We start from the raw sequence: 25,553 nt of genomic DNA on the forward strand, positions 1-25,553 counted from the left end.
ACAACACCCGCCTTGGCCCGCAGTGTCACTGGCACGCGACGTGTGACGCCTGGTGACGTCACGCACCGCCCCGTGGTGTCGCTTGCTGGTGTGTGACGTCAGGAGCGACCTCGCGCACTGCCGCGTGACGCCAGGCGATGACATCACGCCTCAGCCACGCCCCTCCCCAGCCCCCCCCGCGCTCCCCGGCCCGAACGGCTCTTGCGCGACGGTCCCTAACGGCCTCGGGCCGTACCATCCGGCGGCCCGGCGGGGGGGAGCACCCATCGCCGCGGGAGAACCGCCCTCCCGAGCGGCGGCCGCCGCGTCCCGCGGCGGCTCCCGTTCTTCACGGAGGTCGGGGACCTCCGGGAGGGCGGCGAAGCGGAGCGGGACGAGCCCCCGTTGCGCGGCCGCCCGGCGGTTCCCCCCCTCCGCCGCTGTTGTGGTACGTCCCGTCGGGGCCGGGCGGCGCATGCGCAGTGCGGGGCGGCGGCGGCGGCCGGACGTTGGGAGCGCGGAGGAGGAAGGCGAGAAAATGGCGTCGACGGGTGAGCGGGGCCGGGGGGGGTCGGGCCGGCCCGGGGGCCTCCACCGCGGCGGGAGAGGCTGAAACCGGGCCGGCCCTCCCGCACCGGCCGCCGTCGAGGACGGGCTGAGCCTGGGGCTGAGGGGAGCGGGGCGGGGGCAGCGCCTCGGGGCCGGGCCGCGGCCCTGTCACGGCGGGGCGAGGCGGCGGGCCTGGGCCCGGGCCCGCCCCCGGCGCTGAGGTGAAGGGCTTCGTGGCCGTCCTCGCCGCCGGCCAGGCCGGGTTCCCCCAGCACCGCTGTCCCCGCCGGGGGCCGGGACCCTGCGGGGCCTCCCCGGGGTGGCAGTGCCCAGGTTATCTCTGTTAGGTATTTGTTAAAGGGGTGTTTACAGCAGCTCCGGCCCCGGAAAGGTTCTTTATGTTCTTTCAGGAGATCACCGCCCTTAGTAAAAGCTTCCTCCGTGCCTTCGGCCTTTTTGGTGGCTATTCAGGGCGGTTTCTGGTGCAAATGTAATTTTTTTGAATAAAACCAGCGAAGCGTTGTAGAAGGAAACGTGTTTTTTCCACGGGGGCTCTGACTGGATGCCAACAGGTCCAAATTAAGACTTACCACCATGTGGCAACATCACGTTTAAAGTAGCTTTAAGTCCCAGCAGCTGAAGGTCGGGTCTCTCCGTAAAAGAAAATGTCACAAGCCATGGAGTGTGAGGGAATATGATTAGTATCACCTTGGAGAGGTGGTTTTTTTTTGTTTGTTTGTTTTTTAATTAAAAAAAAAATACAGTTACTAAAGAAACATGTGCCAATGGGATTGCCAAAGCAAGGTTTAAAAATACGGCCGTCTTTCCTCTTAATACATGGAAATGTTCTTCCGTGGGAGCTGCTATTTTCGGCTGTGCTATTGTGCTCCTGAGCCTCGTGAAATAGAAGGATGAAGATTAATTTCCCACTGGAAATAAAGGCTGGGAGATGGTTTTAACTAAATGAACCATAATATTATTTTTTTAAAAAACCTTTTTTGCCTTAATCTAAATTCAAGGAAATTAAAAGTGAGGGATTGCCGGTGACAAATTGCAAATTCAACACCTGGATTTAGATTCCTGCCAAGGGGAGAATGTCGTGTCTAGGTAGGAACTGGGAGAAGGGATGTGTGATGGGTGTTCCATTAAAAGACTTTGTGTGTGGTTATTCAGGAGGGTGGTGGGGTACTGGGGGTCCTACCAGCAAGGGGGGAAGGTTGGGGAGACCTGTGCTTAGGAGCCCGGATGACTGTGGTAACCCAACGGGGTGCAGAAAATGAGAATGAAATGAGGAGTGGGGAGGTTTCGGTGGCTGGAGGGTGAACAGGCGCGGAAAAGAAGGGGGTACGGGGAGATGTTAGGGAGGATGGAGGGGTGCTGGTACGAGGAGGTGGCGGGAGGGGGAAGATGGATAGGGGAGAATGGGCATTAATGGATTTTAACGCTCAGGATTTAGCAGAGCTTAGAGCCAAGTGTAGACTGATTTTTTTTTAAAAAAAAAAAAAAAAAAAAAAAAGAGCAGCGCCCCTGAATTTAACAACTTAGATTTTTCAATATTAAAGATGACAACCTGTAAGGAAAGCAGGAGTGGTGCCAGAGCAGTTTAACAACTTGTGCCGTGCATCTTGGGAGTGTGGAAGCCTTTATCTGAAGCAGTTCAGTGTCTTTTCCTTGGGCACAGGATTTCAGTCATCTTCCTGGCATACTCCTGCCCGACTCCTGCGCTCTGGTGTGAGGCCAAAGTAATTAATATCTGTCAAAAATCGCCACCAGAGTCACGGCACTTCCTTTCCTTGGCCATCAACCCAGGGTCTGAGCTCTGGCTGATGCGGAGGGAAGGACCATGGAGGAAAAGCCGTAAGCTCACGGAGAGGGGTTAGGAGGAGGAGAGGAAAACTTTATTAGGGATGAATCCGCAGCCTCAAGAAACAGGAGGTTCTGGTGTATAAAAACAGCATTTTCAAAATTATTCCTGGTGCTCCATCACCTTCAGTTGCAAACAGTGTGATAAAGGCATTAAAGCAGTTCTTGCAGCCTAGGGGTAACTGAAGGCTGTAGGAGGTCATCGGCTGGGTTCCTCAAATTCATAATTTTCAGTTTTCTAAGTGAGATCAGAGTACTAGCAATAGAAACACTGAAACCTCGTCCTACAGAGGACTTCGGCTGAGAAAAGCTCTGCTCCCATCCAGCTTCTGCCTCCAGCTCGGTAAGATGCCGTGGCCCAAGCAGCCAATGCGAGCGAGGCCTGAAGTCATTCCTCATCCCTGTCCTCGGGATATTTGTGGTCCCAGGAGAGCTGGAATCTGCCTGGCAGGGTCTGGCCTAAGTGATGAATTCATCATTCGCTTTAAAAGTTTGGATGGGAACTGGAGTTGCTTGGTGACTTTGAGGGAAAGCGTACATTTAGGAGCTGTAATTATCTCAAATATAACCTTGTAATTACCGTGTGGATGCGTTTTCCATTCCTGCCGGCAAATCAGTTCAGCGTAGATTGTTTTTTTTTCCTTGGATTTTCAGAATTTTGAGTCTCCTCTAAATCAGGGCATTGACGTGGATCGGGGCTTTGGGGAAGGAATTACTGCCCGTCTTGAGCCCTGCTAGGGGAAAAGCGTTAGAACCTTCCAGCCATTTGTTTATGTCCTTGAAAGTTAAATAGAAAGAGCGAGAGAGTGAAGCGCGGTGGTTTCTACAGACCCCCAAAGCTCCAAACCTGGCCCTTTGAAACCCCACTGGGGGGTTTCTGAGTGTCAGCCCCAGTGTTCCTTTTGTTCCAAAACAAAACACCCCCCCTGCCAGCCCCTTTGGGTGTCATCCAAGGTGGCAGTTAAATTAAAGTGGGGTCATTTGAGATCAAAGTTGCTGCTGCAAAACAGCGCTAACAATGAAGGGAAGAGAGGTTTTGTTCCCTTCAAAAAGCCTGAAAAAGTGCATTTTACCTTACGCTCTTTTGAAACTGGATTTCCAGCGGTTTATAGCAGTTCTCTCAAGCTGCAGGAGGAAATTCCAGCTGCTGTGCTCTTACACTGTTAATTTTGTTAAGCCTTTTGTCAACCTTTTTTTTCCCCTTGTTGTTTTTTTTTTTTTCTTTTCTTGCAGATTATAGTACCTATAGCCAAGCTGCGGCTCAGCAGGGGTAAGTTGCATTATGGTTTTATCCCCTCTCTTTTAAAAAGATATAAGTATATAATAATTGCGCTTTAATCTTAACTCAGGTATGTTTGCAAATCCGGTGGTTTAGCTTTTAGATTTTTGTGTTGCTGTAGTGTTTCAGCAGAAAATCATTTGGATGTGTGTAAATCACGTGTTGCACACGTCAGACACGCGGGGATGCATTGTAAATGTCTTTAAATTCATTTTACAGCTACAGCGCGTACGCACCTCAGCCAGCTCAAGGATATGCACAGACCACCCAGGTAAAACACGGGAGGGATTTAGAAATATAAAATCACGTCTTCCAGTCAACTAAACCGCCAGCCACAAAAAAACGCTAAGCGGCAACGTCAAAATCTGTCAGTAAAAGTTGTCTTGTAGCTTCTCACGCAGCCTGAACTGCTTTCTTAAAGTGAAAACAACTTAAATGTCCAGGAGCCTCAACAGTCCCCCTTCTTTGTTAGTATTTCCCAGCCTAAGGTGGTTGTAAAAGCCTAATTCTTGGTGTACATTTGACACCACCGTGTCAATGGGTGCTTTACTCAGCGGTGCAGGAGAGAAAAACCTAAATAAAAGAGGGAGGGAAATTGCCATTTGTGAGATTGCAGCAGTTGGGCGATGGAGGAGGAGGGAATAGATTTTTTTTCCTGGAGGTATTGTTGCTAAAACTGTTAGTACTCTCAGTTGGCTAGACTGCAAAATGATGATGATGAATTAAACGATGCTTATTTTTAATCCTTGGAATACAAGTCACTAAAAACACGTTTGTATACACGCTCCAAGTGTGTTTTCAAAAGTAAACTTTTATCCTTAAAAAGCGGTGTGGGTTAATTTTCTTCCACCTCTCCAGAGGGAAGGGAATATCCTGCTGCCTATGAGTGTGTCTGGAGATGAAAACTTCCACGTTGTCATGTTGGAGCAGCTTTAAATCGGTTAATTCTGGTTGTGGCAACGGCTTGGCTTTGGTACTGCGGGGCTGAGCAGGAGCTGCCTTCCCCTGCCTGCTCCTGCCTGCACCAGCCAGTCCGAGGCAGGTGAATACTGCGCTCGCTTGCTCCTGGGGCAGCCTAAGAAGGCCCTTTGTGAAAAATATCAGTGTTACAGGTTCAATCTTGGCATTTGGGTCAGCTTAAAGGAAGGTGATGATAATTTTTATTTTGAATAAGCATTTTGAGCCAGAACAATTGCAAGAACTGCAGGTTACACGGAAGGACAAGCGTGAGAACAGAAGGCTTCCACAACATCCTCTGGTGTGAGACTAAAACAACAACCCGACTGAACTCAGCTGTAGGCAAATAGCCATGGGGGGTTTGCAGCGTTTCCTGCCCTCTCGATGCAGTGAGCTTCCACTGACGGTGACATATTTGACCTGGTCAGAGATTTTCTGCTCTTGGTTAAGATTTGTGGCTGAGTAGAGGAGGTCCAGCTCACGAGTAACACAGGTTTAGATCCAAAAGGCGTTTAAATTCCAGGCTCCTGCAGGAGTCAGTAAATCCCGTTGGGAATCTAGACGTTAAGGCTGTCTTCATGTCACTTTTTGAGCTGTAACTCGAGTTTTTATCCCAAACCAAGCTGTTGGTGCCTGAGGTTTGAGGCGGCTGGTCCGTGGCACGGGGTGGAGGTGCCCCTTTAGCTGGTAAAAGTGCAGCCCCAGCAGCTCTGTGCTATTCCAGCCACCCTGCCGGTTGCTTTGCAAGTGCTTTCTTGGGGATTGAGCCCAACGATGGGCAAAAGAAGTCCTTTAGTGATAGTCTAGACTGGAAAATGAGCTCCGGGGAAGCTGGGAGTTGAGAGCTCATCTCTCGTGGAATGCAAAGGTGCTGGGAAACCGGGATGGTTTGGTGATGGCAAACCCTTGGATGCTCCCACTGACCCCATCCTTGGCTGCCTACATAAGCTCCTATTTTTGAAATTACTGGCTGGTGGACATGAAGAATATTCAGAACAACTTCACTGAAAGCCTAGATAGGTTTTTCTAGTGAACACTGAAGCAGTTGCGTGTTGAAGTAACTGCCTTGTTTTACTTGGTGCAGTTCTGCCCCCTGAGCGGTCCCGCTCCCCGTGTTTCAGGTTAGCCCTCGGGAGGTGCCCGTGAGTGGTGGTGGGTGCCCGGGCAATTACAAAGTGCTGGATGCTTTCATGTTTTGCTTTATGTAAAGCAGAGGTGTGTTGTGAAAATGTAAGAGTCTGCCCCTCGGGTCCTGGCATTGAAAAACTGCATTTGTAACTTCGTTACAGATCTGAGCTGAAATTTGCAGTAGCGCCCAAATTTTTCACAGTAGTTTTGGCTCCATTCTGATTGCTTTCAGTACATCAGGTCATGCAGATCCCTCGGGTCTGTGTACGTCACCGAAACGGTCTGTGTCTCTCTCTGCGAGTCGCTTCTGTTCGTGAATTAAATTTGTATTGTCTTTGGAGCAGACGTACGGGCAGAGTTACGGAACCTACGGACAACCCGCTGACGTCAGCTACACGCAGCCCCAGACGACTGCGACGTACGGGCAGACTGCGTATGCGACGTCCTACGGGCAGCCTCCCACCGGTAAGAGCCCCCCGTGCAAGGCTTGGCCTGTCCTGGGGAGGGAGTTGAGCTCAACTGAGCTTTGGGGATTTCCGACCCAAACTGTACTCGATTCCCCTGGGCAGCTCCAGTGTGGAAAGGGCTTCCTTCCTCCAGAGCCTTCCTGGAGCGAAGCGGGGTTTAAAATGATGCAAAGATGCAGGTGGGGTGAAAGGGAGTGGATAAACGTGCCCGTTTAATTTTTTAGGGGATGTTTTGGGTGCCAGTTCATGCTGTGGAAGTCAGGATGGCTGCAGGGCTACTGTGCTTAGAATCATAGAATGGTTTGGGTTGGAAGGGACCTTAAAGCCCGTCGAGTGCCACCCCCTGCCCTGGGCAGGGACACCTCCCACCACACCAGGTTGCTCCAAGCCCCCTCCAACCTGGCCTTGAACCCCTCCAGGGATGGGGCAGCCACAGCTTCTCTGGGCAACCTGGACCAGGCTCTCACCACCCTCACAGTCAAGAATTTCTTTCTCGTATCTGCTCTAAATCTCCCCTCTTTCAGTTTAAAACCGTTCCCCCTCATCCTATGGCTCCACTCCCTCATAAAGAGCTAAGCAAACGCGGGCTGCTCTTGGGAACGCGTTTCTTCAGCACTTCACTTGCCTGAAAATCAAACCCCTGGAAGCGCTGTGTGCCCGTGCTGATAGCGTACCCTCTACCTTTTGTCTTGTGCTTCCCACGGTAGAAGGGACCAGCAGAAGTTTAACTTTCAGGTTCACTCTTGCATGGAAAATGCTGGCTCATCCTGTCCAAACTTGTGGTGTTAACCCTTTAGGTGTCACTTGGGTTTTAGCCCTAAAAACCTCCAACATCTGAGCGCGTGCACACAGTATCAGTAAGAATATGCTTGGCTGCAACGCTCTTTGCCATCTCCCCGGCGCTGTAAGGTCTCTCCAAGTGATGTAATTTATGGATAAAACTTTCTGAGCGCTAATGAGCCGTGCCAAGATGTTTCAGGTGAATCTAACATTTTCCTACTGTTTCCTAAAGGGTGAGCAGATGACTCGGCCAGATGTTCACCACCTTGGTATGACCCGTGTTGTCGTGGGATTTCCAGTGCAGACACATACGTCACATGTTCATTAACGTGCTGTAAATTATTCCAACACATGCTCTTTGAACTGGAGTTTTATGCGAGTGTCTTAATGTCTGAAAGAAACTATTCTGCTATATTTGGGCTGAATATTCAGGAGACTTTGAAAAAGAAAATGGGATTTTCCTCCAAGGAATGCCTTAGGTGCCGTTTTCCGCAGCTTCATCCTTTGCTATGAGAGACTTTTAAATGCCTAATTATTAGAGTGGGAACTTTCCTAAATACTTCCTAAAGCGAGGGAATACCAGGACAGACAGGCAGTGGGGTATCTGGCCTCTGGGGAAATGCTTCCCAAGGAAGAGGTGGAGAAAAAAAATCTTATCCTATAGTCTGTCTACTTACACGGCATTTAAAATACTGAATATCTTTACACAGATGAGCAAAATTTCTGGCAGTTAGTGCAGAATGAGAGCCAGTACCCTTTAGCCAGAGTGCTGCGGGTTATCTACAGGTTTTATTTCCTTTCATTTAAAAGTATATGGACATAAATTGGCAGGAAAAAGGATTTGTGGGCTCCGCAGATTCCTTTCTTAGGAATGTTTGAGTCCTTTAATCCTTACTACGGACTCCACTCCTGCAGGGGTCACAGGAAGCCGTGCTGTTTGGTTTTGCTTGTTCCTTCAGAGTATATTTGCCGGAGGAATAACAATAATATTAGACATCTTCTCTGCACAGCTTCTTTGGGTTTTTTAGGCAAAAAAGCTTCATTTTCTTTTCATCAAAAACAAGAAAACGCAGGAAGTGGTCAAGCAAAAGATCGTATCTGACCTTTGAGTGCGATTTGCCTCAATCCGCGTAGCGTGGGTCCGTGGCAGAGCTGCTGGTGTTACTCTCCGGGCAGAGTGCCAGGTTGTATTTATTCTCCCTACACCTACCTCTCCTCGAGGAGCTGGAGCTGTGCAAATGAGACTGATGGTGCTTAAAGCCCGTCTCCCCCTCTCCTTCTCTGCCTTTCGTAGGAAATAAAGCCCGGGGCGTTACCTGGGGCGTACATCTTTGTGCCCTAAGAGACGGGTGATTTTTACGCTTGAATCTCTAGTTATTTTTCCTTGGCATCGCCTCTTCGTAGCAGAGGAACATCTGCAATTATTTAAAAGCAAAGCGCCTTTTTTTTTTTTTTTTTGGCTTAACAGTCTGGTTTTTTGGGGGGTGAGATGGCGTTGTGGTCGGGGAAATTCAAATCCTGTGCAGACAGACCCTCTGGGGACTCTGCGGGAACGGCAGAGACTGTTCTTCTGCATCGCTTCAAGCCTCAGGTGAGGGTTTTAGCCTGGATTGTCCCAATTTCTGTCCCAATGACTGTCATCCAGCCGTTCACCGACTCCTGGGCAGCCCGAGGTGAGAGTTATTGCCCAGGTTGTGCTTTTTGCCTCCCCGTGGCTGTAGGAAAAGGTGTCTTGGAGTCACCCCGGTGGTTTATTATGGAGAAGAGGGGTTTGGGAGCCGATGGGCTCCTCTGCAGCTTCCCGGCCGCCAACTGGATTAGGGAATTAATCGGCACCGTCAGATCTGTGGTCACAATTTGCTCTTTAATCACTGCGGTGTATGAGCATCAATTACAAGAGTAAATAAAGAGCTGCATCTGTTACGGTTATTGGCTTTCTAACAATGATGTTTGGGGGCAAAAACATCGTTTCAAATATCTGAGTATGCATCTCCTTTAATTAGCTAAGTGGGAATTACTCTTTAAAGGCAGCCAGCCCCCGCTTCTCTTTATACCTGTGAAATTTAGGGTTATATCTGTTTTATTCTGCTGTATTCAGCATGTGGAATGAGCACACCCCTAGCTGTCTGGGGTGTCTTGGGTACCCTTTGCATCCCCTTCCCAGCCCTTTGCCGGTAGAAGATAACACATGACAAACAGGAGGTGGCTCTCTTTGGGCACGCAGACCCCCTGGGTAGCTTTTAATGCTGCTTGCATCAGAGAGAAGCCTCCAAAAATTGCTGAAGCCTGCTTATTTCAGAATAAACCTCTCTGAACCCAGTATTTTCAGTTGATGTTCTCTGAGGGCCAAAGCTTCCCCTCGGCCTGAAGAACTCCTAGGCTTCAGTAAGGGTTTTGCTTGCAGGCGTGGGTGCTTTGAGGGGAAACCGAGCAGGTTATCACAGTTCTTCTGTTACCTTCTTCTCACAGGAGCTGTTCTGAAGACTCGCCCTTTATCTTACTCACTGGTGGGGACAGGAGAGAGAAGTGATGTAAATACAAACGCCCCCCTCAAAAATACTGCTCTTGAGGATTTTCAGAGTACCTGAACCAAGTCGTTGAAATGAAAGTAGAGACCAGTGGGATGTCAAATCACTGCTGTTTTTCCTTTGGTCTAAACCCTCCCTCCTGAGCGCACTTGCGCGAGGGAAATGCTCCATCTAGGGCTGAAGCATTAAAATTCAGGATTATTTGTCTTCTTTCCTCCCTTTCATTCTATTGACTGTGCAGAGCCAGGTGTTAGAAAACCTGCTCCCTTGATGGGAGAGGTTTGTGCTGCCAGTGATTGTACCGAAAAAGGAGGTCCCAGACGTGGGGGGACCACCCTGCGGCTCCCGAGTGACAAGGACAGCCCAGGGCAAGGCTGTGGTTTCGGGAGCACTTACTGCAGGCTGTACTTATGCAAACAGGAGGCTTTTTTAGCATGTGGTCAGACTTCGGCCGTTTAAATAAGGATTTCTTTTAACTTCTGGTGCCGGTGCTCTCTGTGGAAATGCTGTGGTGACTCACATGTAAGTGTTTTGGACTGCTTAAATTTGTCCAAGGCTCTAAAAATCATGCTTGTTTTATCCTGTTCGGCATCACTCAGATCAGGACTTTGCTTTTCAGAGAACAAAAAGGAATAATAACCATGAAAACCGATTCGCTAGTGATTCGTGCGAATTCTTTCCTGGTGGGAAACCAATTTACTCTCTGGCTTTCACGTTTCCAGGTCAGCAGCCCCACGATGTGGCCACCAGCCCGTGGCCTTCAGCAGTCAGGTGGTAGCGTGGCAAGCGCGGGGGGGCCAAGGGCAGGAGGAAGGTGGCTTGTTAGGGTAGGCGGGGGCTCTTAGGGTGGCTCTTGAAGGTGACGAGCGGACAGGCTCGTGACCCCTCCATCAGGATCCTGAAGCTAACCAGAAAATTCAAGAGTGCTGTTGGGACAGAAAGCTGAAGTTTGGGTTTGATAACTAATGTGCTTTGCAAACATCCTCTTTTCAGTTCTCTTCCTCTTCGCTGGGTGATTCAGGCAGCCACGGGGAAGGGTCCCCGGAGCTGGGGGGACAGCAAGATGTGGAAGTTGCTGCGTTGCTTCGGGAGGGCACGCTGTATTCTGCTGGAAGTACATTTGTTTTGCAAATTAGGGAATTGAAATAAAAAACTACAGCACAACTTGCCCAAAATATCTGCTGTATAATTAAAAGGAAGAGTATGTCACAAGTGTCTTATGTTTATAAAAAATAAGAAGCGACGGAGAAGCTGTTACCTTAATTGATGCAATTAAGATCACATCAATAAGACTGAGACCGTTTGGCTGCTCTTTGGCAATCGATCTTTTATATTTTTAGTAAGTCAGCTTTTGCTAACAACATTTTTAATTGATACTTTTTCATGTAAGTCTCCGTTTCATAATTAAAAAACGGGCTGGCGAGGTTCTTTTAACTATAAAAAGCCACCGGGTTTGCAGCTCACCTTTGTGAGAAGCCAAATGGTCGGCAAAATTATACAGCGGCGGCTGCTGGAAAAACTGGTTTAAATGGAGCTGGTTTGGGATCTTGGATGTTCTTGTAAATTTTTTCAGAAATAAATGCACGAGCTCTAAGCTTTTTACCTAAACCAAACTGAAATGCTAAGAAAATTGAAGGTACATAAAACAGCAGGAGCTGCCTTATGTGTCTTTTTTTGACCTTTCTCTTAAGTTAAAGCAAATGTAAAGTGCTTTTCTTTTGTTTTCAGAGTTACTGATTTAAAATAAGGCTTTGTAAATGGCTCAAAAAGACCTGTCAGATCAGCCTGGTCCCACTTTGCGCTTTCATTTTTCAGAAAAGCTGAAAGGATGGGATCGTACTTCTTAAATCGATTGGATTTCTTTTACTTTAGGGCTAACGGGAGCTTTGTTTCGTGTTCCTGTGTTGAGGAGAAGCTGCGTGCCTCGGCTTGCCCTCTGTGCGCTTTATTACATTACCCATCAGCTTCGTTAGCTGTAAACAAACAGCCTTTGGATGCTGGCTGAAGGGGAGCTTCCAGAAAGCTCCTCAAAGAACGGCTTTTGGATGCTGAGGATAGAGCTGGGGCTGCAGGCTCAGGTTTCCCAGGGCAAGGGGTTTCTCTGAGGAACGGGAAGGGGTGGCGTTGGGTTAGTTCATCATTTTGGGGTAATTGGTGATATCTTTGCAGTGGTAAAATTCAGTGCTGTACCCAAGGTCTGATAAACCATCAAGAGAAGCACAATAGCCTGAAATGTTAGGGGCGACGGTCGCCAAACTGATCTGATGAGGCTGTTGTTGTCTGTTGTAGGTTATTCCGCCCCGACTGCCCCCCCGGCCTACAGTCAGCCCGTCCAAGGGTACGGCACAGCCGCCTACGATACCAACACCGCCACGGTTACCACCACCCAGGCTTCCTACGCAGCACCCTCCGCTTACGGCACCCAGCCCGCCTACCCGGCCTATGGCCAGCAGCCACCAGCCTCTGCCCCCCCGAGGTAACACCGGGCTCCTCTCTCCCTCCCAGCCCAACTGGGAGCCACTGATTTTGCTTACGCTTGTTTCTCTGCCTGTTGTGCTTGAGTTTTGCTCTCGCTGCGTCCGATCCCGTCGCGTTTCAGAGCTGGGGGGAGCGGCGTAGGTAGGTTCTGCTCAGGCAGGGTGAGTCAGCGCTGGTTTTGGGAGATGCAGAGAGCAACCAAGCAGCAAAAAACGGGCACTTGACTCACAACGTAGAACAGAAAAGGGACCAGTCTGATCTGATGGTGAGTCACAGGGTCAGGCAGGATACCGCTACGTACTGCGACTTCTGGAGTGGGTGCACATGCTGAAAACAATTTCCTTTTTAAACCCCTTGTGTCTGGGCACTCTCAATGGTATATTTAGTTTAATTGTTCACTCAGGATATGAAAGTTTTCAAATACATAATGGAAACTTGCTGAGTAGTGAGTAAAAATTGCTTTATTCGTTTACCTGATGTTTGTAGCAACCAGACCACTAAGGAAGGGCGGAGCCTGGCACAGCTCTGTCTGTGTCTGTCAGATTACACTTTAAGTATGAATCCTGACATATTTTAAAATAATTTTTCCCAACTTGTACAACAAAAGTAGCTTAACTCTTCATACTCCACTCTAATAAACACTTAGAAATTACAAACACTATGGGACAAATACAAAAGAAGGAGACATGCAAGTCACATGCAAAGTGTTCTCTTTCTTTTCAGGCCTTCAGAGTTAATACTAAACGTAGAATCATCGAATAGTTTGGGTTGGAAGAGACCTTTAAAGGTCACCTAGTCCAACCCCCAGCATCCTTTCCCTTTCATCGGGTAACGTGCGTGGGGCAATATCTGCTTGCACTGAATTCTGAACCAAACAATGGTGCATTTAACTGAATGTTTCTGGTTGTTTTCGAGCTGATCGTTTCCAAACGTTGTATAAAGCCAGCCTGAGCAGAGGGGCAGCGCTGCTCCAGCTCTCCTGGCCCTTTCACATCCTCCACTCCGTTCTTGAGCCAAAATCTAAATCCCCGCCTTTCAGTTTTGTAATGCAGAGGGTGAACAGAAGCTGGAAGCTGTAGTATCTGTGCTCTCTGTTCAGGACACTGCCTGGGCCTTTCCTCATGGCAGAGGAGCGTGTGAATACCCAGGTGCTAAAACATTGAGCATTTAATGAGCACAATGCGGTGCCAGTTGGTGACTCTCCCCAGAGAAATCGGTAGTGAGTTCTGTCTGGGGGCTGGGGGTATCTGAGCACTTTGGCTGCTACCAGAGGTGGGGCTTTGCACCCATGTTTCCTTCTTGTTCCATACAGACCCCAGGATGGCAGCAAACCAGCAGAGACCAGCCAGCCGCAATCCAGTACGACAGGCTACAGCCAGCCCAGCCTGGGTTACGGCCAGAGCAACTACAGCTACCCTCAGGTGCCTGCCAGCTACCCCCTGCAGCCGGTCACCGCGCCTCCCTCCTACCCACCCACCAGGTAACGCTCCCAACAGGCCCAGCCTCCTCCAACTGGTGCGAGAACTTCCCAGTTATCTCGGGCAAAAGGGGTTTTCTCAAGGGATTTTAAACAAACGGATGTAAAAGGTGGTTTGGTGTCCTGGGAGGAGGGTGGTGTGGCTCTTGTTGGAGCACTTCTTGTCGTAGGGAAGATGGAGCTATCACAGAATCACAGAATGGCAGGGGTTGGAAGGGGCCTCTGGAGATCATCCAGTCCAACTCCCTGCCAGAGCAGGTTGGGCAGGAACGTGTCCAGGAGGGTTTGAAATATCTCCAGAGAAGGAGACTCCACACCCTCTGGGCAGCCTGTTTCAGGGCTCTGGCCCTCAAAGTAAAGAATCACAGACTGGTTTGGGTTGGAAGGGACCTTAAAGCCATCCAGTGCCACCCCCTGCCCTGGGCAGGGACACCTCCCACCACACCAGGTTGCTCCAAGACCCATCCAACCTGGCCTTGAACCCCTCCAGGGATGGGGCTGCCACAGCTTCTCTGGGCAACCTGGGCCAGGCTCTCACCACCCTCACAGCAAAGAAGTTCTTCCCCAGATCTCTCAATCTCCCCTCTTTCAGGTTAAAACCATTCCCCCTCCTCCTATCACTACAGGTTTTCCTCATGTTGAGATGGAATTTCCCATGTTCCAGTTTGTGCCCGTTGCCCCTTGTCCTGTCTCCGGGCACCACTGAGAAGAGTCTGGCCCCATCCTCTTGCCACCTGCCCTTTCGATATTGATAAGATATTTATAAGCTATGATTGAGTGTGTAAGTGTCTCTGCATACACACCTGCAATAAAAGGGACAGGCAAAACAGTGACAAATGTTTTTAAGAGATTTCCTAGATACGGAGTGTGTTACAGTGACCTTTCTCTGCCTCCTTACACATGGCTTTGACGACAAGCTCATCTCTTCCCCTCAGCTGCCTTTTACACACTGATAAACATACACTTCTAAAGTGTCTGTTCTACCTCGGCCGTGGGCACTCCCAGAAAAATGGGATGAGAAATCTGTCAATGTGTGATGGGCTTGTGAAGCTTGATGGTACCGCAGAAGATCTTTAGCTGAGGGCTGCCATAAACAGATGGAGAAAAAAAAATGGAGCCAAAAAAATGTATATTTTTTCCTTTCCCCCCCCCCTCTTTTTCTGCTTCAAGACCTAAAAATGGAGCAATATCCACAGGTCAAAAGGCTGAGGGCTCCCTGGCTCAGCATCTTTGTGGACTGCTTAGGTGTTCCTGTCTGGGGAAAAGGTTCAGTCGCTCGCAGAAGCTCTTTAATTCTTGAAAGAGGGTGGATAATCTGCTTGTTCTCTTTGCCTGTGATCTTGATAATGTCACAATTTAGGGCTGGAGACCGCTACTGCCAAAATTTTGCCGTAGGGTTTGTGGTGTCACTTCCCAGGGAGTAAGGACCATCGTATGGGACACGGGTTAGTGGTGGTTTTGTCAGTGTTAGGTTGACGGTTGGACTCGATGATCTGAAAGGTCCCTTCCAACCCAGACCATTCCATGATTCCATGAAATTCTCAAAGCCTGTGAGGGGGGACTGTTTTCTTATCCATCAGCTGAAAATATTTCGGTGCCGAGGCAGAAAGGGAGACGGTTACCTGCGTTGCGCTGATTCTTGCCCTGGCTCTTCTGCCTCTCTCTAGAGATGTGAATAAATTGTGAACGGTCGCGTGGATTCTGCTTTGAGCAGTTGACCAGGTTTGTCTCCTGCCACCAGACCAGCCTCCGTAGGATGACTCACCTTTTTAAACCGTTTACAACAGTACATATGGCTTCTAATTGCACTGCCTTCGTGTGTCAGCCACTTCTGCAGCCTCATGCACGTTCCCAGGGAATTGGCTCATCTTTCCCGTGCTTTTGTCTTCCAGCTACTCCTCCACGCAGCCAAGCAGTTACGATCAGAGCACTTACTCCCAGCAGAGCACCTACGGGCAACAGAGCACCTACGGGCAACAGACCAGCTACGGCCAGCAAAGCAGTTACGGGCAACAGCCCCCCCCGACCAGTTACCCACCCCCGACGGCATCCTACAGCCAGGCCCCGAGCCAGTACAGCCAACAGAGCAGCAGCTACGGCCAGCAGAGTGAGTGTGCTTAGTGGAGACGCCTGCCTGGGGAGGAAAGGGTCGGTCTCCCGTGGCCTTGTGGGGTGGGCGGTCTCTGAAGGACGCTTGGCGTTATTTTGGGTCTAAACCTTGCAGCTGTGTTGAAGGAAGAGCGTACCGTAGCTGGATTTTTGCCCTTTTTTGCTGGAAAACGGCTTGGCTGGTGCAGGGGAGAATCACGATACTCCCCTCAGCGCGGCGAAGGTGAAGGGGTGGTTGAAAAACCACAGATACACCAAATGCTGTGGCCGGAGCGGGCAGGACTTGGTGGAAACGGTTCTGTTTGGCCAGTTCTGCAGAGCTCAGACTGGTAGGGCCTCCTGGCAGGTTTGATTCTGCAAATGGAAAGGGGCGCATCTCTCCTTAAGTTAAGGCTGTTGCTGTGAGTGCTGTAGCAAACGGTTGCTACAGAATCGTAGAATGGTCCAGGTTGGAAGGGACCTTTCAGATCATTGAGTCCAACCCTTAACCCAACACTGCCCAAACCACCACTAACCCATGTCCCTCAGCACCACGTCTGCCCGGCTTTTAAATACCTCCAGGGATGGTGACTCCACCACTTCCCTGAGCAGCCTGTTCCAATGTTCTTCACTCTTTCAGTGAAGAAATTTTTCTTAATATCCGTCCTAAACCTCCCCTGGCGCAACTCGAGGCCATTTCCTCTTGTCCCATCGCTTGTCATGATTGTGTTCCAGTGCTGAAGGCAGGTAAAAGGGCTTAAAAAGAGGACAGGCAGCTTTGACCCACTCTTCTCTGCAGCTTCCTAATATTTTTGTTACGAACTTCCTCAGGCTCATTCCGTCAGGACCATCCGAGCAGCATGAACGTGTACGGACAGGAATCCGGAGGCTTTTCAGGCCCAGGAGAGAACCGGAATATGAGCGGCCCCGATAACCGGGGCAGGGGAAGAGGGGGATATGATCGCGGAGGCATGAGCAGAGGTGGGCGGGGAGGAGGACGCGGTGGAATGGGGTAAGAGCAAATCTTTTCTCCTTTTATCTAATTCTGTTTTACCCATAGGGGTTGAAATGCAAAGAAGGGACTGAAAGGTTGACATTCCCAACGGTACTTCCATGGAGAACATCTCTGTAGCAGCATTGCTTCTAATCCATGGAAATATTATCCTAGGGGAAATAGGAGCAGGATCTGTTTTTTTTTTTTCTGTCCTGCGGGTGGTTGGGCCCCCGGGGAGGGGGGGGAATTAGGGGTATTGCTAAACCTGGAACTTTCAGCTCCCTTCGTGGTCACGCAGAGGTGAAAATCCTCTGCGGGGTTTAACAGTAACTCCGGATCGAACACACACAAACCTTCCGCCGGGTCCAGGAGTCACTCCCTGTGCCTCGGTAGTGGGGATCTTTGAGAGTTCAGGTATGTACAAGGCAGAAACCCGGTGTCAGCCCCGTGTTACGCCGTCAGCCTCCTCACCTCGGCGGTAGCACGTGGATTTACGCCTGTAGTTGTACTCCTGGGGCAGATTGTTGCCGTCAAAGCCATGCCTCTGAGTGGCCAGAACACTTAGAGCTTGGTTGGAGCGTGAAGAAAAGGCCCCGAGAAAGTCAAGAGAGATCTGTTGGCTCCCAGGACCGCTCCCCACCGGAGCTTTCAGGTGGTCTAAACCAGTTTGGCCATTTTAACTGATGGCAAAATCTGGTTTGGTAAACCTCACGCCTTCAGGTCAGCAGCATGTGTCTCCCTGTCTCTCATGTTTGTTTTATTAGCGGCGAGGAAGGAGGACTAATCCCAAAGGCTCCTAAGAGAAGGAAGAAAAAAATACCCAAAAACGTAGCTTTGTGTGTGTTCCATCCCTTCCCACTGTCGTTCAGAGCTATGCAGAGTGTCCCGAGGTGATGTGGTGTGGGATGCCCCGGTGCCCAGCCCCGGTGCTCGCCGGGACGGCCCGAAGTGCCAGCTTCTCCTCGAGAGGCAACACCTTAAGGCATTTCACAACCTGGTGGCAACCAGAGTTTGGCGATCGATGGTCCCATTCTGCATAGCTCTGTCGAAATGAAGTGGCCTGAAATCTTTATCGGAGAAATCCAACATATGGAAGTAGAAGCAAAAAAAGACTGGCTTGTGTTGGAACGCAACTGGTTTGAATTGGCTGGAATGGAACAAGAGTTCCGCGCTTCTGCATAAAGATTTCACCCACGATGTATTTATCTCTAATGGTTTAAAAGTAGATGTAGGCACTTGAAATGTCTATCATCACATCTTTAAATTTCTAGCCCCTTGGGAGCTTCTCATGCAAAAAAAGAAAAAAAAAAAAAAAAGAATTTGTGGCCTGTTTGTGATTATTTTTGCACCCTGATCCGAGCTTAAATTGCGTATCGTAGCGATTTCCACCCGATAAAGCGTTACAAAGGGTCCCCTGCTCTATGGAGGTGGACTTTTCTGCCTGCCGTAGAAAAGGTGGCCTCCCCACCAACGCCCCGGGGGCGGGTAGGGGAACTCGGCCCTTCTTAATCATGCTGTGGTGATGGATTTCAGTGTCTCTGGCAGGTAAGGAGCCGGATGTTATTAACGTGCCCTTTTTTCATTGACTCAATTATTTTATATTTTCATTGGCTGTTAAACATGGAAACTTTTTAACATGCTTTGTCGCATTTATATGCTACAGGTTACAAAGTGAGAGCCTTGTATACACTTCAATACTTAAAAAGTACCCGTACTCAGTACTCAGCCGGCAGCATAATGAAAAGTGGGACTAGACACGGTGTCCATATGGAGAGGAAAAATATACATAGAATATTTTTATACCAAATGTATTCATTGTATAAATGGAATCCTTCTGTAACTTTGGTAACTGCATACTTGTTGTTTGGTAATAAAACCAGAGGAGGTATAATACTTTAGTATTGTGTAACGTTAAAAAAAAAAAAAAAAAAAAAAAGTGTAAACGTATATGTTTAAAAAAGAGAGACGTTAAATGGTGTGTACTTTAAGAAAAGGAGGCGAAGCTGCATGCAACAGCTTGAAACTGTGTATTGACGACTTCTTTTTTTTCCCCCAGTATTAGAAGTGCAATACTCGCTAGAAAATAAGCGGTGCTCTCCCTCCTCTGCCCCTCGCCTTCCAAACCCCTTTTTGATCTCGCCAAAAAAGAGCGAGAAACCTCAAAATCGTCCCTTTTTTTTTTCGGGTGGCGAATTAAGCAGCGCTTTCTGAGCTGAAGGCTTCGGCCCCAGCCACGGCCGCGGCCGTCGGTAGCCACCGGCACGTGCCACAATCTGCCGTTCTCTGTGTCCACAAAGCTGCACCCCAGGCCTTCGAGCCCCCGCTGTATATTCTGTAAGTTCTCCCTCCGCAGAGACCTGTTCAATTCAGTAGCGACCTGAATGTATGGCTTTTATACCGAGGTTTTATTATAATTATTATTTTTTTTTTATTTTTTTTTTATTTTTTTTTTTAGCGGCAATGTCAATCTGAACTGTGTTGTAGGTATCGCGTGTGGTTGTCTCCTACCTGTTCCCAACTGTTAATGTCAGGGATCCGCGGGCTCGTTCCGCTCTCCTGCTGCCAGAGGCCGAGGGTGCACCTTTATGGACACGCAGAGGGGAGGGAGTTGACCAGCGAACCACCTCACGATTTCCTCTGAAGCAAAAGCCTGATTTATAACCCTTCAAAAACATATATATATATATATATATAATTTTTTTTTTTTTAAATTATTTTTTTTTTTTTTTTTGGCCAAGTATTGCACTGATAATACCCGTAACGAGTGATGCGAAGGGGTACCGACAGCAAAGTGGTGTCTCAAACCAGACAAGCGAGGTTTGCGTTATATGTAAAGGAAATTTGAGCCGGCTGCCCCGAAGAAAGGCATAGTGCCGAGATGAGAGAGAGAGAGAGAGATGCATTGTTTGGAGATGTTTAGCCAGTGCCCTTCTTCCCAGTGAGCCCAGTGAGGCTCAGAGCGGTACTGGCTTTGTAAAGGGAAAGGCCTTCATTTCTTCGTTTATCCCCCCAGCAGCGCTGGAGAGCGAGGTGGCTTCAATAAGCCTGGTGGTAAGTTTTTGAGCATTACAATGGATAGTGTTAAAAAAAAAAAAAAAAAAAAAAAAAAAATTGCAGTCAGTTTTTAGCACAAAGTGTAATTTTTTATTAGTTTTAAGTGGTTTAAAATGACATATGCAACCAGACTGTAATGGGTACTGCCGGCGATGCCTAGGGGTACGCGGTTACAGGACACAGGGTAACGTGGAAGAATTTGAGCAACCACTTCTGTAATTTGGGGAAAAGAAATGGTTTGGATTTAATAAATTTTATTTTTTTTTTTTTTTTTGGTAAAGTAATTTTTTTTTTTTTTAATTAATGAACGTAAAACCGATTGGCCTGGTAAAGCAATTTTAAAAAAAAAAAAACAAACAAAAAAAAAACCCAAACAAAAAACCAAACACAACAAAAGTGTAATAGTGGTTTAACGGTTTGAAAGGCTGCTAAAACTAGCAAACGGATCGCCAAGCAGAAGGTGCATTGCTGATGTTTTTGCAATGCGGGTCGGTTTTGAGTTTAACCAGCGCCATGGAACGGTGGTTCTAAGTAGATAGCGTTGTGTGTGTCGGTTCTGCAGCCCGCAAGGCCCTCACTAACACGCCTTCTTATGATTCTCTCCCGCCCGGCAGGACACATGGAAGAAGGACCGGACCTAGATTTAGGTAATTCCCGACAACTGCTCTCTCCCGAGCTCGTGGAATTGAGACGGAGCCCCACGGTTTGTCCTTCCGGAGGATGCTCCCCCGTTTGCCGTCTCTTTCTGACCGTTTCGTGTATTTCTCGGTTCCCGATTCATCCAGACGGTTGGACTGGTGGAAAAACGGCGTGTTTGGGAGATGCTTACCCTTCTCGGGGGGGGGTTGGTTCAGTGGAAAGCCCTTTCCAGGCAGCCTTAGCCCGGAGATTGTACGTGCTGGTCCAGTGGCCTCCTCTGGTGTCACCCCTGGCCCGTGGCCGCGCGGCTCTTTCCTTCCTGCTGCACAGGCGTGTCTGGAAGTTATGTGTCAGCTTCCAGGAGCGGCACGGCGCTGCGGAAAGGGGGGGTTAACGCAGCCAAGGCGGGGGATTGATGGATCTTAATGGACGGGAGGCTCGCATCTAGGACGTCTCCCTTTAGCTCCGAGGGGTGTCACCATGGGGTTCCGCTGGCGCTGGATGGGTGCAGCGGGAGGACACAGTATGGTCCTGCCCCCACAGAGGAGGCGGCGGAGCCTCCTCGCTCTTGGCACCCGGGTTTTCGGGTCGCTTCATAAATGCCCTCATTGAGAGCGAAGCCGCAGCTGGATGAGGGGTTGGAAAGTACTCCCTTATGTTGTCTCGCTGCCCTTCCTCTCCCTCCCGTGACACCATTAATTGTCTCCTAGGCCCACCTATGGACCCGGATGAGGACTCGGACAACAGTTCAGTTTATGTGCAGGGACTCAATGATAATGTCACCCTGGAGGAGCTGGCAGATTTCTTCAAACAGTGCGGTGTGGTCAAGGTGAGAAGGACCACGGTGAGGTGTAGGTCAGCCTCCGGCTGGTGGGGTGTGAGAGAAAGGGATTGTCCACCTCCTCCCTGCCTGGTCTCCACGTAGCCCTTCATCTCCAGGAGCTGGCAGGTTTCTGGCTGGTGGAGTGACCGCAGCCTGGCTGGTGGGGTGACCTCAACCTGTAGCTCAAGCTTTCCCAGAGAGCCTGTGCAGGGTTTGTCCCTCAACAAGCACGATCAGGCTTGTGGAAGCAGCAGGGCTTGCAGGACCAGGGGAAACGTGCTTCTGTGGGTCTGCTGCTGGTGGGACCTGTGACATCCTGAGGGGTGAGGGTGGCGGGGAGATGGAGGAGGATGCGGGAAGGCAGCAGGTCGGTTCTTTTGCTGCCAGGTGGACGTGAGAGGAGCACAGTGCTCTTCTGGGCCACTTCCTTCCCTCCTGGGGTTCTCTGGCCAGGAGGTGCCACCCATGATAAGCCAGAGGGGGCCCTTTCTCCTTGCCCAAGTCCAAAGCAGAACAAAGGAGAGTAAACTCCGACTCAGCTTACGGGGAGACGTGACTCAAGGTGACGTTTTTGCTGTCCTGCCAGGTGAACAAGAGGACTGGGCAGCCCATGATAAACCTCTACATTGACAAAGAAACCGGCAAACCGAAAGGAGACGCCACCGTGTCGTACGATGACCCGTCCACCGCCAAAACAGCCGTCGAATGGTTTGATGGTGAGTAGGTGGGGGGTGAGTTGGGACGGAATCGCTTTCTTCTCCATTTCAGAACTAAATTCTCCTCCGATCGGAGCCAGCGTCTTCCTCCTCGGTGCCAGGAGGATCGTTGTCATTTAAGGGTGGTTCCAGGTGACCAGGCTTTTGCCAAGAAGTTCCTGGTTTTAACTAGAACAGAGAAGTGTGGGGCTTGGGTTGTGGTTGTCCTTAGTTGCTCCTGTCACCTGCTGTAGAATCATACAGTCGCTTTGGTTGGAAGAAACCTTTGAGATCATCGAGTCCAACCCTTAACCCAACACTGCCCAAACCCACCACTAACCCGTGTCCCTCAGCACCACGTCTGCCTGGCTTTTAAATACCTCCAGGGATGGTGACTCCACCACTTCCCTGAGCAGCCTGTTCCAATGTTCGGCAACCATTTTGGTGAAGAAATTTTTTCTGATATCCATCCTAAACCTCCCCTGGATGTCCCATCCCTGGAGGGGTTCAAGGTTGGATGGGGCTTTGAGCAACCTGGTCCGGTGGGAGGTGTCCCTGCCCAGGGCAGGGGGTGGGACTGAGTGGGCTTTAAGGACCCCTCCAACCCGAACCATTCCATGGTTCTATGAACTTGAGGCCGTTTCCTCTTGTCCCATCACCTGTTCCTTGGGAGAAGAGACCGATCCCGTCACTACACCCTCCTTCCAGGTGGCTGTAGAGAGCGAGAAGGTCTCCCCTCGGCCTCCTTTTCCATCCATCCCCTGGAGATATCCTTGGAGATGCACTGTCTCCTGTAGTGAGGATTTATCTCAGTCCCACGGGCAGAATTTTGCCTTTTTGCTCTCTTTTGACACTTGGGTGAAGTTTTCCCGGTGATTGTCGACGTGGGGCGGCTGTGCGCGGTGCCGGGGCTGGGGGTGGGCGATGGGACACCCTGGGCACAAAGTGACGCCGTGTCCCTCCTGTCCCTCCTAGGGAAGGATTTCCAGGGGAACAAGCTCAAAGTGAGCCTGGCGCGGAAGAAGGGCCCCATGAACAGCCTGCGGGGCGGGATGCCCCCCCGGGAGCAGCGGGGAATGCCCCCCCCTCTCCGCGGAGGTAACACACGCCCCCCCCCAAAGGGCTCAGCACCCCCCGAGCTGCACCCTATCCCCCCCCACCCCCCAACTGTGGGCAGCGACCCCCAGGATTCACGGAGCTTTTTCTTGCAGGTCCGGGGGGACCCGGTGGCCCGGGGGGGCCGGGTGGCCCCAGTGGCCCCATGGGCCGGATGGGGGGCAGAGGTGGAGAGAGGGGTGGCTTCTCCTCGAGAGGACCGCGGGGGTCCAGGGGAAACCCCTCCGGCGGGAGCGTCCAGCACCGAGCCGGGGACTGGCAGTGTCCCAACCCGTGAGTATCCCACGCCACCTCGCCTGGTGACAACGGCCCTCTGTCACCTCAGAGCGTCTTTTACCCGGGATAAATAGGGTTTTCCCAAAATAACTTGCTGGATCTTCCGAGGAAGTTCCTTCGTCCCATCGGGAGCGGGGAGGGGGGGCTGGGGCTGAAGGGAGCGGGCTGGCCACTGGGTAAACTGGGCTGGTGGACCTGCCGACCAGCTTTGGTGTCTCCTCTCCTGCCGACGGCCGACCAAGCAGCGCTTCCGAGTGTTTTCCAGCCGGGAATGCCTTCCCGGTCTCTGCCAACTGGTTTTTTTACACCCAGGGGATGCGGAAACCAGAACTTTGCCTGGAGAACGGAGTGTAACCAGTGCAAGGCTCCCAAACCAGAAGGGTTTCTCCCCCCGCCTTTCCCCCCTCCAGGTAGGTGTGGGGTGGGTTCACGGGGGGGGGAGGGCTGGAGGCGCCCGGTTCCCGGCAAGCTCCTCGGGGAGAGCGGCTCTTCCCAGCCCCAGGAGCTGCTGGGGCTTCGTCCCTCCTTCGGCTGCGAAACAGGAGCCCGGGACGGCTCTTCTGGAGCTCCCCAGGCTCCTCCTTGGGGTTCTCCAGCCCTTCGGTTCCCCGAAGCACCGCTTACACCTCATTAAGCAGCGTCCTCTTAACGAGCCCCGTCTCTCCTGGCTCTGGAGGAAGAAGCCTTGGTTGCCCTCGGGCTTCCCAACAGCTCCAGGATCTTCTCCTGGGGCTGGATGTGCCGGGTTTTGGGGGGGGGCTGATGGAGCGTCTCCCCACGGCTGGCCCCTGAGGGTCTTCTCCTCTCGCCCAGGAGGAGACCGCGGTAGAGGCGGCCCCGGGGGGATGAGAGGAGGGCGAGGAGGTGGCCTCATGGACCGCGGGGGACCCGGTGGCATGTTCAGAGGTGGCCGAGGTGGAGACAGAGGGGGATTCAGAGGAGGCCGGGGAATGGATCGCGGTGGCTACGGAGGAGGCGGCCGGCGAGGAGGAGGAGGAGGAGGTGGCCCCGGGGGCCCCCCGGGACCCCTGATGGAGCAGATGGGAGGAGGAGGCAGAGGCGGGCGGCGCGGAGGACCGGGGAAGATGGACAAGTACGTACGGGGAGAGAGGGGGGGACACAAACCCCGAGGGGGTGACGGAGGCACCGGGGACCCACACCTTCCCTGGGGGAGCGGGGCGGGTTTGGGGAATGGGGTTGAGAGGCTGGGGGGGCAGGTGGGGGACACGGGGCAAGTGGCTGTGGGGGGCAAGTGGGTGACAGGGCGAGCAGGTCTGGGGGCAAGTGGGGGACACGGGGCAAGTGGCTGTGGGGGGCAAGTGGGTGACAGGGTGAAGATGTTGGGGGGCAAGTGGGGGACACGGGGCAAGTGGGGGATGGGGTGAGAGGCTGGGGGGCAAGTGACTGTGGGGGGCAAGTGGGTGATGGGGTGAGAGGCTGGGGGGGCAAATGGGAGATGGGGTGAGCACATTGGGGGGCAAGTGGGGGACATGGGGCAAGTGGCTGTGGGGGGCAAGTGGGTGACGGGGCGAGCAGGTCGGGGGGCAAGTGGGGGACACGGGGCAAGTGGGTGACGGGGTGAGTGGCTGGGGGGGCAAGTGGGTGATGGAGTGGCTGGGGGGGCAAGTGGGTGACGGGGTGAGTGGCTGGGGGGGCAAGTGGGGGACACGGGGCAAGTGGGTGACGGGGTGAGTGGCTGGGGGGGCAAGTGGGTGACGGGGTGAGCAGGTTGGGGGGCAAGTGGGTGACGGGGTGAGTGGCTGGGGGGGCAAGTGGGGGACATGGGGCAAGTGGGGGATGGGGTGAGTGGCGTGGGGGGCAAGTGGGTGATGGAGTGTGGCTGGGGGGGCAAGTGGGGGACACGGGGCAAGTGGCTGTGGGGGGCAAGTGGGTGACGGGGCGAGCAGGTCGGGGGGCAAGTGGGGGACACGGGGCAAGTGGGTGACGGGGTGAGTGGCTGGGGGGGCAAGTGGGTGATGGAGTGGCTGGGGGGGCAAGTGGGTGACGGGGTGAGTGGCTGGGGGGGCAAGTAGCTGTGGGGGGCAAGTGGGTGACGGGGCGAGCAGGTCGGGGGGCAAGTGGGGGATGGGGTTGAGAGGCTGGGGGGGCAAGTGGGGGATGGGGTGAGTGGCGTGGGGGGCAAGTGGGTGATGGGGTGTGGCTGGGAGGGCAAGTGGGGGACACGGGGCAAGTGGCTGTGGGGGGCAAGTGGGTGACGGGGTGAGCGGCTGGGAGGGGGGGGGGGGGGCGCCGAGGACCTTTCCCCATCCCGGGGGGGGGGGGGGGTGGTGGTGGGGGGGGTGTGTGCCCCGTGGTGCCACCACTGACCCGTCCTGTCCCTCCACCCTCAGGGGCGAGCACCGCCAGGAGCGCCGAGACCGGC

The 25,553-nt window shown here is 51.8% G+C and overlaps 2 protein-coding genes across 2 annotated transcripts in view; both read left to right on the plus strand.

The window, feature by feature from the left end:
• Positions 1–496: 496 nt before the first annotated feature.
• Positions 497–18,456, plus strand: EWSR1 (EWS RNA binding protein 1). Its single transcript, XM_074159727.1, has 9 exons — positions 497–530; positions 3,625–3,661; positions 3,890–3,941; positions 6,100–6,220; positions 11,820–12,006; positions 13,321–13,488; positions 15,378–15,592; positions 16,405–16,585; positions 18,231–18,456. The coding sequence occupies exons 1-9, from the start codon at positions 518–520 to the stop codon at positions 18,319–18,321; spliced, it is 1,065 nt and encodes a 354-aa protein (XP_074015828.1). The 5' UTR covers positions 497–517; the 3' UTR covers positions 18,322–18,456.
• Positions 18,457–24,951: 6,495 nt separating this feature from the next.
• GAS2L1 (growth arrest specific 2 like 1) overlaps positions 24,952–25,553 on the plus strand; it is a 7,577-nt gene continuing 6,975 nt past the window's right edge. The window contains 1 exon segment of the mRNA XM_074159802.1: positions 24,952–24,972. Within this exon segment, the coding sequence (XP_074015903.1) occupies positions 24,952–24,972 (21 nt within the window).

This window comes from Numenius arquata, chromosome 16 (assembly GCF_964106895.1).
Source record: "Numenius arquata chromosome 16, bNumArq3.hap1.1, whole genome shotgun sequence".
Classification (NCBI taxonomy): Eukaryota; Metazoa; Chordata; class Aves; order Charadriiformes; family Scolopacidae; genus Numenius; species Numenius arquata.